This window comes from Watersipora subatra, chromosome 10 (assembly GCF_963576615.1).
Source record: "Watersipora subatra chromosome 10, tzWatSuba1.1, whole genome shotgun sequence".
NCBI lineage: Eukaryota > Metazoa > Bryozoa > Gymnolaemata > Cheilostomatida > Watersiporidae > Watersipora > Watersipora subatra.
This window is the reverse complement of record NC_088717.1, coordinates 28,275,674-28,289,228: the sequence shown is the minus strand read 5'-3', so window position 1 is coordinate 28,289,228 and position 13,555 is coordinate 28,275,674. Positions and strand designations below refer to the sequence as shown.

The following is a 13,555-nucleotide window of genomic DNA, read 5'->3' as shown; positions in this document are numbered from 1 at the left end:
ACAGTATCAGTACCTAGTACTAGCACTACTCTCAAACAGTGTCAGTACCTAGTACTAACACTACTCTCAGACAGTGTCGGTTCCTAGTACTAGCATTGCTCTCAAACAGTGTCGGTACCTAGTACTAGCACTGCTCTCAGACAGTGTCAGTACCTAGTACTAGCACTGCCCTCAGACAGTGTCAGTACCTAGTACTAGCACTGCTCTCAGACAGTGTCAGTACGTAGTACTATCACTGCTCTCAGACAGTGTCAGTACCTAGTACTATCACTGCTCTCAGACAGTATCAGTACCTAGTACTAGCACTACTCTCAGACAGTGTCAGTACCTAGTACTAGCACTGCTCTCAGACAGTGTCAGTACCTAGTACTAGCACTGCTCTCAGACAGTGTCAGTACCTAGTACTAGCACTGCCCTCAGACAGTGTCAGTACCTAGTACTAGCACTGCTCTCAGACAGTGTCAGTACCTAGTACTATCACTGCTCTCAGACAGTATCAGTACCTAGTACTAGCACTACTCTCAGACAGTGTCAGTACCTAGTACTAGCACTGCTCTCAGACAGTGTCAGTACGTAGTACTATCACTGCTCTCAGACAGTGTCAGTACCTAGTACTATCACTGCTCTCAGACAGTATCAGTACCTAGTACTAGCACTACTCTCAGACAGTGTCAGTACCTAGTACTAGCACTGCTCTCAGACAGTGTCAGTACCTAGTACTAGCACTGCTCTCAAACAGTGTCAGTACCTAGTACTAACACTGCTCTCAGACAGTGTCAGTACCTAGTACTAACACTGCTCTCAGACAGTGTCAGTACCTAGTACTAACTCTGCTCTCAGACAATGTCAGTACCTAGTACTAGCACTGCTCTCAGACAGTGTCAGTACCTGGTACTAGCACTGCTATCAGACAGTATCAGTACGTAGTACTATCGCTATCAGATATTATCCAGGCATACAAGACATGGTTTGTCCGTCTTTGAACTAAAGAACTAAGATGTTAACAGGTATTCTTTGGAGTGCTTACTGGTGCGATGTATATGGGGAATGCTGCACCTTTGCTACAGAACTTTGCCAGTGCCCGAGCTGCTGCCACAGCCCTCTTTGAGACAATTGATGCTGTGAGTTTATATTTAGATCCTTCAAGTCATCAACACCCTATCAGTAGGCATGTATTATACCTACGCCCTACAAAAATAGAATTCTTGACACACTTAAACAAATCCCTCTGTAGAAGTAAGAATAAACATATCAGGGGAAATTGTTCTTGTCTTATGCATAGGCTCAGCTTTAACCTTTAGCTCTACAACTAACAAAATCTTCAATGCAAAAAATTAAAACTTTAAACAATCTGAAGGAAGGTATGAGAGCTTTTAAGTATAAGGGGCTTGGTCCTGTTTCGGCACCTCATTAACTCGCAGACGCATGTATCACTTTCCACATCTATAATGGAAGCTCTTTTGTCTACCTACTGTATACCAAGACTAGACTTCCTAAAGGCAGTTTATATTTACCATCATGGCATTACTAGTCATGTTGTTTGACACCTCGTGATTGATGGCTATTATTAATAGCAGTGAGTGCGTAGCCGTGCGGTTCTAGGAGAGAATAATCAGAAATGGTTTGGAGTTATGAGATATCAGCCTGTAATAAATTTAGAATTTTCAAAACCTTCATACTGATTTTTAAAAAGTGAATTAATTGTGAATTCAATATTTTACAAAAACATTACAGGTACATACTTGCGCTTCATTAGTATCATTTTCGTTCACTCTATGTGACGGTCTTGAGTGCTGCATTCCACTGTAATGTTAAATACTGCGTCTAACAACAAAAAACTGATTTGTCATATCAAACTAGGCCCACCCTCTATTATATTGTGTTGCTTTGAGTGCAGTGTAAATGAGTACTGGGTGTGGAAGTGATTAAAACAGGCCATAACTGCGCTGAATAATGAATGTGCACCTATCAGTCTAAGAATATTGTTTCTTTTTCAGCACGTCGAGATTGACAGTCTGTCGGAAAAAGGTTTGAAACCAAAATCAATTGGAGGAGAAATTCAATTTCAAGATGTCAATTTTTCGTATCCCTCTAGAAAAGGAAAAACGGTAATTCTAGCTCATCAACCACCATATTTATTACGCTAGCTTATAGTAATTCTAGCTCATCAACCACCATATTTATTACGCTAGCTTATAGTAATTCTAGCTCATCATCCACCATATTTATTACGCTAGCTTATAGTAATTCTAGCTCATCAACCACCATATTTATTACGCTAGCTTATAGTAATTCTAGCTCATCAACCACCATATTTATTACGCTAGCTTATAGTAATTATAGCTCATCAACCACCATATTTATTACGCTAGCTTATAGTAATTCTAGCTCATCATCCACCATATTTATTACGCTAGCTTATAGTAATTCTAGCTCATCAACCACCATATTTATTACGCTAGCTTATAGTAATTCTAGCTCATCAACCACCATGTTTATTATGCTAGCTTATAGTAATTCTAGCTCATCAACCACCATATTTATTACGCTAGCTTATAGTAATTCTAGCTCATCAACCACCATATTTATTACGCTAGCTTATACCGTAGTAATTCTAGCTCATCATCCACCATATTTATTTTGCTAGCTTATAGTAAAGAACAGTGTTATGGAGTCTCTCTTTTGTTTATTCATTGTCACCGAATAAGATACCGATGCATGTTTATTGTGTCCCCGAGCACGCCGACATGTTGTCACAGGTTGTGACAGTTGTCACAATGCTTTAGAGTACCAAAGTATTCTTATAAGTTAGTAGCTCCTCATGCATTTTCTCACGATAATTTCTTACACGGGGATTTAATATTGAGAGAATTTGCTTGTTCAAAGTGCCTTTAAACTATTATGCCTCAATTTTGTTGCCATTAAATTTTTGTTCGATTGCAGAATTATTGCATTAGGTAATTTGAAATGACAACAATTGGCCAATAGAAGTGAAGGGATGCCAATTCATTTTGACAAATTGTAATTTCCCACAACTAATATGACTAGTTGAAACATGAATCTTTGGTTCTGTAGCTTTCATGTTGGATTCCATCCCAGCTCGCTATGTGGGAACAATAATAAAAATGCTGTACCCTACTTACTACTAACAGAATATGCCTGAGCTAAAACATCTCTCTTTAGCTCGATATATCTCCTCTCAGCTGAAGTTATTTTCTCTCAGCTGAAGTTATCTCCTCTCAGCTAAAATACGTCCATCAAAACAGCCGTGCAGTGAATAACAATGAGTACATGGCATTCAAGAGTATGCTACTTGCAGGTGCTGAATGGTTTAAACATCTCAGTAAAAAAAGGTGAGAAAGTGGCGCTGGTGGGTGAGAGTGGATGTGGTAAAAGTACCGTAGTTCAACTAGTACAGAGATTCTACGAATGTGATAAAGGGAAGGTTGGTAGTAACACTTCTGTTCTAAAGCTTTTTAAAATTCCAATGTATTTAGTGAGAATTTGTTGCCTGCTTTAAATTATATTTTGTACGTTCAAAATAAACGATAAACGAAATAAACAAAAACTTCTTTAAGTATTTTGAGTAAGTTTGATAGGTACTATGCGAGCAAGAATTAGCATTTAATGACTGCATGTCTGCAGTCCATTCTTTGACATAGAAAGTAAGGAAGGACGACTCTTTGAATTAGCTAAGATTCTTACACAGAATTTATACCTTCCATTCTAAAAATAATAGTTTGTTGCATGTGATCAGAAGTACATTCTGCGATGGTAATACATCTGTGTGCTAAAATTGGAAAGTATAAAGAAAGTTACTAATTTATACAAAGTTACTGATTTGAATACCAAAAGCGCATGTTGTATGATGAAAAATTATATTTGTGTTTTTTTATCTAAATGAGAAAAATTGACAAGTTTTTTTAAAGTATTTTGCGTATGTTTTTTGCATTGACAAGATTATACATTTTAACCTAACTTAAAAATATCTTTTCAAATTTAAAATCCTTTGAAACAAACAGTTCTAATGAGACCTATTTCTTTCTGCTGTATGTATCAAACTCTGAGTATAATTTTAACTTACAGATATTGATAGATGGCAAAGATCTCAAGTCATACAACCTCAACTGCCTCCGTAACTACATGGGAATTGTTAGTCAGGAACCGGTGCTATTCGCTACAACTATCGGAGAGAACATTAGACTGGGAGCCAAGTGTGGGGATGAAGTAACGCAAGAGAGAATAGAACAAGCAGCTAAATTATCCAACTGCTACGATTTCATCTGCCAGCTCCCACAAGTTAGTTGTCTACTAAACGTGTTAAATAGTTTCAAAGGCTAAACTTGAGTGCAGGAGGAATAAGTGGTGCAACTACAGCGCTGAGTCAGCCTTGGAGAGAGCAGATGTAAAAATTCTGTTGGACTCTCCTATCAGTTGTGACAAAATTACAGAGACAAAGAGACATCCATTTAGCTGCACCAAGTGACTTTCTAGTAAAAAGGAAGCAGAAATGATTAGACAATACACAGTCTTTGCGATTAAAGTGAATAGAATGTGGAAGACAATCGAATGATACTGCTAGACGTGGATCCGCTTAGCACTGTCTATCAGCTAAGTGACTTGATAGGCAGCGTGGATCCACTGTCCATTAGCTAAGTGACTTGATGGCAATGACTAACAATAGATGACTTGACATTGAATATCATATGACAAACAGTTTTAGTGGATTTGCCCAAATGTACCAAAAAAGTTGTCTGTTAAGTACAGTTTCTCAACCGACAGCGATGCCAACTCTAGCATTAAGGATAGTGATAATATTAACAGTAATAACAGCAGCAAACTTTGCCTGCTTATACCTGCATATACCTTTTTATACTTGCAGATACCTGTATATACCTGTAGATACCTGTATATAACTGTACATACCTGTATATACCTGTAGATACCTGTATATAACTGTACATACCTGTAGATACCTGTATATAACTGTATATACCTGTAGATACCTGTATATACCTGTAGATACCTGTATATAACTGTACATACCTGTATATACCTGTAGATACCTGTATATAACTGTACATACCTGTATATACCTGTAGATACCTGAATATAACTGTACATACCTGTATATACCTGTAGATACCTGTATATACCTGTATATACCTGTATATACCTGTAGATACCTGTATATAACTGTACATACCTGTATATACCTGTATATAACTGTACATACCGGTATATACCTGTAGATACTGCTGTCTTCTGATACAATGCTGCAGTGTTATCGAGTAACCCATTTAGCTGGATAAATCATACTTTGTTTAGAATAATATTAGATATAACTTAAGCAATGACAGATTGATTAGAGCAACTCTATGAATATAAAGCTTGTTTACTGTGTAGGGATTTGACACTCCGGTTGGAGACAGAGGAGTACAACTGAGTGGAGGACAGAAACAAAGGATTGCTATTGCTAGAGCCTTAGTCCGAGATCCTGCTATTCTCTTACTAGACGAGGCTACCTCCGCCCTTGATGCTCAAAGTGAGGCTTTGGTTCAAGAGGCCTTAGACCATGTTAGTATAACTCACTAGAGCTTTACTGGTGATATTAGATAGCACACTTATATTCTAATCCACTCCGGAGAATTGTCCTGACATAACACAAAGAAGTCATTTTTCCTTTTATGACTAACCATTATTTGTATTTTAGTTGTTAGCGCTTCTATTCTATCGATCCTCGTTTTTTCACCGGCTCCAGTTAGGTGGTTGTCAGCCAGATAGCAGACTTTGCATGACTTGATTTGCTATAAAAAGCAATTTAAGGCCAGATGCTTTATTTGTCACTATCTGTGGCCTTTTTGGGAATTAAACCTCAACTTGTTACTAGGTCAGTGCTCTAGACTCTCTTATAATTGGATATGTTATACATGTATTCTAAAAGTAAATACATTGCATGCCGGCGTGGGTCTTGGCTCACTAGCTAAACAAAGTTATGCTGCGAAGTTACTAGCTATGATTTTCCCACGACCAAACAAGAGCGAATCGATTGCTTGGGAGATTTATGATAAATGCATATGTGCACACAACTCTCGAAAAATTATCCGTTAACGGCCGTTACCAAACTCTTGTACCGAAATCTCATTAACAAATTTAACCATTTTTGTGTAGAGTCGTTAAGTATAAGAATGATACAAAACACATAAGCATATTTAAATATGTTATGGATTATACATAAATAGACAGATTAATTTGGCCTACAATCGCGCTAACAACTTGACAAGCCTTTTTCAATCAAAATTAAGACCGGCCAACGGAACGCCGATAAAGGCCGACAAAGAGTAGAACCATTAAGTTATGAGCATTTCACGAGAAACACTCGTACATTTCACCAGTCTATGGCATTGTCCAATTGCCGAAGGTTTCTGTAATTAACATAGAAGTACTGAAAAGTAATCATTTCTTTTTTGCCGATTCTACCGGACTCTGACATTTTAGACACTTATAATAAGCATTTTGGTATTCCAACTGATGTCCAAAGCAGTGACAGTAAAGGAAATGACGATGATATTTTTCTAACGATTCTAACAATATTTAGTTATAAGAATATTCATTAGCTTTTACAAGATCAAAGTATATAGTAACCAATGGTGTGCAATATGTTACTGTTATTATTTTTCTAAAGATTTTGTTGATGATACCGTGACTGCCCAATATCGCGGTACTACCAAGCTGTTTTAATATCTGCAAAATTAAGTAATAGACTTACATTTTCTTATAGATACACATCTATTTCTATGATGACCAGCTAAAATCTGTTTAGATTTTTAAATTCAGCATAATCTTTTAGATATAAATACAGAAATATAGGTAAATAACACAGCTTCTTGATATTGGTTGCTATGACCAATGATATACAGCCACCCCCAGTCTGTTTATATTACACAGCAGCTTCCATTTTATTTCTAATATTGCATTTCTCCTATTGCAGAGGAGAGATATAAACATAAAATCTTTCCTTTCATTATTGCTGTTTGTTGTACATAATAACACCCAGTAAATTACAGCGACCATTGCAGCTACCTTTGCAGTTATCCTATTGACTGCAGTTCCATTTGACTGCAAATATTGCATTTCTCAACCGGCAGTACCCTTTCTTTTTCCATTATCACTTTGGTCGTGGGCAGTATGACAGAAGAATTTCTAGTATATATATATTGTATATATATATATATATATATATATATATATATATATATATATATATATATATATATATATATATATATATATGTATATATATCACTTTATTTGCAATATTCTTTATTTCAAACAAAAAAGTTTTTTAAATTATGCCATGCAAGAATCATAAACAAAAAACTCTTTTTTCACATTGTCTAGTTACTAGCTATAGTTTAACAATACTTTTAACAGGCCGGTGAAGGTCGGACAATTCTGGTCATTGCTCACAGGCTCTCTACCGTTAAATCAGCCAATAAGATTTATGTATTCCAAAATGGAAAGGTGCATGAAGAAGGTACACATGACTACCTCATGTCTATCAAAGGAGTTTACTACTCTTTAGTGATGAGACAACTCCAACAAGAAAAAGAAGAACAACAGGTAGTAGTGTTACACTCGAGGTTGTCCTGTCCTGCTTGCTATACCATTAATTGTAAGCAATATAAGCAAATGTGCATCAGTAACTGATATGCCTTTGGCATTTTTGTGTCAACTTGTGTCTGTGTCTGTGTTTGTGTCTGCCTGTGTCAGCCTGTGTCAGCTATTGTCAGACTGCTGTTAAACTTGTGTCAGCAGTGCTAAAATGCCTCCAGTGGTAAGCACTGATAATGCTGGAATTATTTGTGGAGATGAAGGTTTTAACTAGAAACAAAACGGAGACACCGTGGCTTTGGTTGATGATCTCCAATCAGAATGAGGACTTTTTGGCAAAAATATTTTTGGCGCAGAGATTTTGTGGCACAGATTAACAGTTACGAATGTATGCATCTTTTGTTGTGACTTGGGGCTCAAGAACATTAAGTGGAAGCGGAGAAAGACATTTTTACATAACGACTACATTTACGGATTTGACAAGTGTAGTTCTTGAGACCCTTCAAGCATACTTTCGCGTTGCGAACGTAAAAACTTATTTTTTATGTATTCTGAATAAAAAGGTATTATGTGTGCATTATTTGTAATACTGACACAAAGAAATAGGCGTGTATAAAAGTAATATTATATCATTTCATGAATAAAACAATGCTTTTGCGTTTTTTGTTATTATCACTGCTATGTTCATTTACTGCGTATATAATTTCTTTGGTGCAAAAATAGCAGTGCTAGAAAGTCTTGCACCAAAAAGTGCTAGACTATCATTTTTATGTGATATAGTATCAGCCAATAGAGGTAGTTTAATATAGTATCAGATATTAGAGGTAGTTTAATATAGTATCAACTATTAGAGGTAGTTTAATATAGTATCGGCCAATAGAGGTAGTTTAATATAGTATCAGATATTAGAGGTAGTTTAATATAGTATCAACTATTAGAGGTAGTTTAATATAGTATCAGCCAATAGAGGTAGTTTAATATAGTATCAGATATTAGAGGTAGTTTAATATAGTATACACTATTAGAGGTAGTTTAATATAGTATCAGATATTAGAGGTAGTTTAATATAGTATAAGCTATTAGAGGTAGTTTAATATAGTATAAGCTATTAGAAGTAGTTTAATATAGTATAAGCTATTAGAAGTAGTTTAATATAGTATCAAATATTAGAGGTAGTTTAATATAGTATCAGCTATTAGAGGTAGTTTAATATAGTATCAACTATTAGAGGTAGTTTAATATAGTATACACTATTAGAGGTAGTTTAATATAGTATCAGCTATTAGAGGTAGTTTAATATAGTATAAGCTATTAGAGGTAGTTTAATATAGTATAAGCTATTAGAGGTAGTTTAATATAGTATAAGCCATTAGAGGTAGTTTAATATAGTATCAGATATTAGAGGTAGTTTAATATAGTATCAACTATTAGAGGTAGTTTAATATAGTATCAGCCATTTGAGGTAGTTTAATATAATATCAGCTATTAGAGGTAGTTTAATATAGTATCAGATATTAGAGGTAGTTTAATATAGTATCAACTATTAGAGGTAGTTTAATATAGTATCAACTATTAGAGGTAGTTTAATATAGTATCAACTATTAGAGGTAGTTTAATATAGTATCAGCCATTTGAGGTAGTTTAATATAGTATCAGCTATTAGAGGTAGTTTAATATAGTATCAACTATTAGAGGTAGTTTAATATAGTATACACTATTAGAGGTAGTTTAATATAGTATCAACTATTAGAGGTAGTTTAATATAGTATCAGCTATTAGAGGTAGTTTAATATAGTATCAGCTATTAGAGGTAGTATAATATAGTATCAACTATTAGAGGTAGTTTAATATAGTATAAGCTATTAGAAGTAGTTTAATATGGTATCAACTATTAGAGGTAGTTTAATATAGTATAAGCTATTAGAAGTAGTTTAATATAGTATCAACCATTAGAGGTAGTTTAATATAGTATACACTATTAGAGGTAGTTTAATATAGTATCAACTATTAGAGGTAGTTTAATATAGTATCAGTTATTAGAGGTAGTTTAATATAGTATCAACTATTAGAGGTAGTTTAATATAGTATCAGCTATTAGAGGTAGTTTAATATAGTATCAGCTATTAGAGGTAGTTTAATATAGTATAAGCTATTAGAAGTAGTTTAATATAGTATCAACTATTAGAGGTAGTTTAATATAGTATCAACTATTAGAGGTAGTTTAATATAGTATAAGCTATTAGAAGTAGTTTAATATAGTATCAACTATTAGAGGTAGTTTAATATAGTATCAGCTATTAGAGGTAGTTTAATATAGTATCAGTTATTTGAGGTAGTTTAATATAGTATAAGCTATTAGAGGTAGTTTAATATAGTATAAGCTATTAGAAGTAGTTTAATATAGTATCAACTGTTAGAGGTAGTTTAATATAGTATACACTATTAGAGGTAGTTTAATATAGTATCAACTATTAGAGGTAGTTTAATATAGTATCAGTTATTAGAGGTAGTTTAATATAGTATCAACTATTAGAGGTAGTTTAATATAGTATCAGCTATTAGAGGTAGTTTAATATAGTATCAACTATTAGAGGTAGTTTAATATAGTATCAGCTATTAGAGGTAGTTTAATATAGTGTCAGCCATTTGAGGTAGTTTAATATAGTATAAGCTATTAGAGGTAGTTTAATATAGTATAAGCTATTAGAAGTAGTTTAATATAGTATCAACTATTAGAGGTAGTTTAATATAGTATACACTATTAGAGGTAGTTTAATATAGTATCAACTATTAGAGGTAGTTTAATATAGTATCAGTTATTAGAGGTAGTTTAATATAGTATCAACTATTAGAGGTAGTTTAATATAGTATCAGCTATTAGAGGTAGTTTAATATAGTATCAACTATTAGAGGTAGTTTAATATAGTATCAGTTATTAGAGGTAGTTTAATATAGTATCAACTATTAGAGGTACTTTAATATAGTATCAGCCATTAGAGGTAGTTTAATATAGTATCAACTATTAGAGGTAGTTTAATATAGTATAAGCTATTAGAAGTAGTTTAATATAGTATCAACTATTAGAGGTAGTTTAATATAGTATCAACTATTAGAGGTAGTTTAATATAGTATTAAATATTAGAGGTAGTTTAATATAGTATCAGCTATTAGAGGTAGTTTAATATAGTATCAGCTATTAGAGGTAGTTTAATATAGTATCAACTATTAGAGGTAGTTTAATATAGTATCAACTATTAGAGGTAGTTTAATATAGTATCAGCTATTAGAGGTAGTTTAATATAGTATCAACTATTAGAGGTAGTTTAATATAGTATCAACTATTAGAGGTAGTTTAATATAGTATCAACTATTAGAGGTAGTTTAATATAGTATCAACTATTAGAGGTAGTTCAATATAGTATCAGATATTAGAGATAGTTTAATATAGTATCAACTATTAGAAGAATTGTAATGTTTGTGATAGAAGTTGCTGCTATTAGCAATCATGCCTCTTATACTTTTCTTAGGGAGAAAACTTGGTAAAGTCAAGTCTTCTGAAGAATGAAACTTGTAAGGATATTCCGAAATGGCGGGAAAGATTAAAATTAGTCACCTATCAAGATCATTTTGCATTTTGAAAATTTTTAGTTGTATTTTGTTGAGTTTAGAAGACATTTCCTTGAAGCAAGAGCATACGAACATAATAACTAAACTGCTCAGCAACGGATGCTTTGAGGTGCTTCAGACCTCTGATTTGAAGTGCTCAACTTTGTGCAGCCATTTGTTGCAGGATTCGTCTCATCTCACGGTTAAAAATAATAAACATAGCGCAGAGACAGAGGATTATTCCAATTTTATGCCTGCTTCACCTACTTTGACCACGTCATCTACGCTTGTAACAAATGACAATCGCGACATCTCAACAAACTTGACCTCCGATGGCAAGACATTTCGCCAAAAGCTGGTTAGTGGGCTCCAGCTTTGTCATGCATAGTACGGACCAACTGCTGACCAACTAGAAATCTTTATGCATTATGCAAAACTAATTTTTCAATGATCAATAAACTGATTTGCTTTTTATTCTTTTGTAAATTACTATAAATCATTGAAGACATGGAAAGGTTCACTGGTCACTGCAAATTTCAGAAGCAAGTTGAAACAATTGAAAATTTTCAAGTAATAATCATATCATATTCCTTTATGAAGCTTTTAAATTGACCCTATCCAATGCTTTTTTTGTTATTTGTCAGAAGCAGACAACTTCTATGCTGATCACGATTAACGTTTGGTTACACATTATATGGAGTGTACTATGTTTTTGAGCCGTACTTTAATTGGGTCCAATAACGTTTTATCTATTGAATTGTATTCTGGGTTATGTGCCAAGTTTGAAACCTGACGTACTTGAGACCTGACGTACTTGAGACCTGGCGCACTTGAGACCTGAGGCACTTGAGACCTGGGGCACTTGAGACCTGGCGCACTTGTGACCTGGCGCACTTGAGACCTGGCGCACTTGAGACCTGGCGCACTTGAGACCTGGCGCACTTGAGACCTGGCGCACTTGAGACCTGGCGCACTTGAGACCTGGCACACTTGAGACCTGGCGCACTTGAGACCTGGTGCACTTGAGACCTGGCACACTTGAGACCTGGTGCACTTGAGACCTGGTGCACTTGAGACCTGGCGCACTTGAGACCTGGCGCACTTGAGACCTGGTGCACTTGAGACCTGGCGCACCTGAGACCTGGCGCACTTGAGACCTGGTGCACCTGAGACCTGGTGCACTTGAGACCTGGCGCACCTGAGACCTGGTGCACTTGAGACTTGGGGCACTTGAGACCTGGCGCACTTGAGACCTGGCGCACTTGAGACCTGGCGCACTTGAGACCTGGTGCACTTGAGACCTGGCGCACCTGAGACCTGCCACATTATAATTTATTATTTAGCTTACATTTTTTACTACATTTTGCAAAATACTTTATAAGGTTTCATCAACATGCGCTGAGTGTCAAAAATAATATAAGTATTCAAAAATACATGTATAAAAGAATATATGTATCATATATAGAAAATATTAATATATTAAAAGAATATATAATAAAAGAAATATGTATAATAAACTCTAAGTACTTTTGCTCAATTAATGAGCTAAAGATTTATTCTGTAGATTAAAAGTACCTGTTTTATTTTCTTTGTAGAATGCAATGAATAGTGGGGTAGTGATAGATGAAGATGCTATGAAAGCGAAGGTATTGACTCCAAAACATGAATTAGGCATGGCAGAAATAATGAAGATGAACAGGCCTGAGTGGTACCTAATTGCCATCGGAACATTTAGCGCCATCATAAATGGGACTACTCATCTAGTATTCGCACTTCTTCTCAGTGAGATTCTAGGGGTCAGTGTTTTATTATGCCCAAAGCGTGATCCTAGGGAGCTTAGAACATTGTTCACAGGCTGTTAGCTTCAGAGTTGGACTTGAAGCCAATTTTGAATTTACAGCAAGTTCCTGTAACTTCCTGATCATATTTGGTGTTGACTTGATTTGTGTGGCCAACGTCAGCCACAGTCATGCCTAAGTACTAGAGAACATGGATTAGTTATGTTAGATTGACGCAGTATGGTAAAATGAGGTGATTTGTTTCTTGTTTATTAACTTCCTGAATGAAGCAAATATTAGGAAGCAGGTTTACTCTTGTTTGGTAAACTACCGTAAAATATCAGACTATTCAATATAAAGAGGTGCCAACTCTATTCCTAATGCTGGTTTAAATAAAGAAAACACGCTTTTTAATTTGCATCTTTCAAGTAGGAGAAAATCATAATGAAATATTTACAGCCAGTTTGTCAAATTACTACCTAAAACATTTATGGTTTGATGCAAAGTTTTTGTATCAAACCGCAAATGCTTATAGTTTGATACAAAGTTGGTTAGCT

At 34.8% G+C, this 13,555-nt stretch overlaps 1 protein-coding gene across 1 annotated transcript in view; it reads left to right on the top strand.

The window, feature by feature from the left end:
* Window positions 1–13,555, top strand: part of LOC137406023 (ATP-dependent translocase ABCB1-like) — a 48,163-nt gene that overhangs the window by 20,558 nt on the left and 14,050 nt on the right. Inside the window, exons 7-14 of the mRNA XM_068092534.1 lie at window positions 1,008–1,121; window positions 1,998–2,108; window positions 3,320–3,445; window positions 4,087–4,299; window positions 5,407–5,577; window positions 7,435–7,623; window positions 11,405–11,578; window positions 12,816–13,016. Coding sequence (XP_067948635.1) covers window positions 1,008–1,121; window positions 1,998–2,108; window positions 3,320–3,445; window positions 4,087–4,299; window positions 5,407–5,577; window positions 7,435–7,623; window positions 11,405–11,578; window positions 12,816–13,016 — 1,299 coding nt within the window. The remainder of the gene's footprint in view (window positions 1–1,007; window positions 1,122–1,997; window positions 2,109–3,319; window positions 3,446–4,086; window positions 4,300–5,406; window positions 5,578–7,434; window positions 7,624–11,404; window positions 11,579–12,815; window positions 13,017–13,555) is intronic.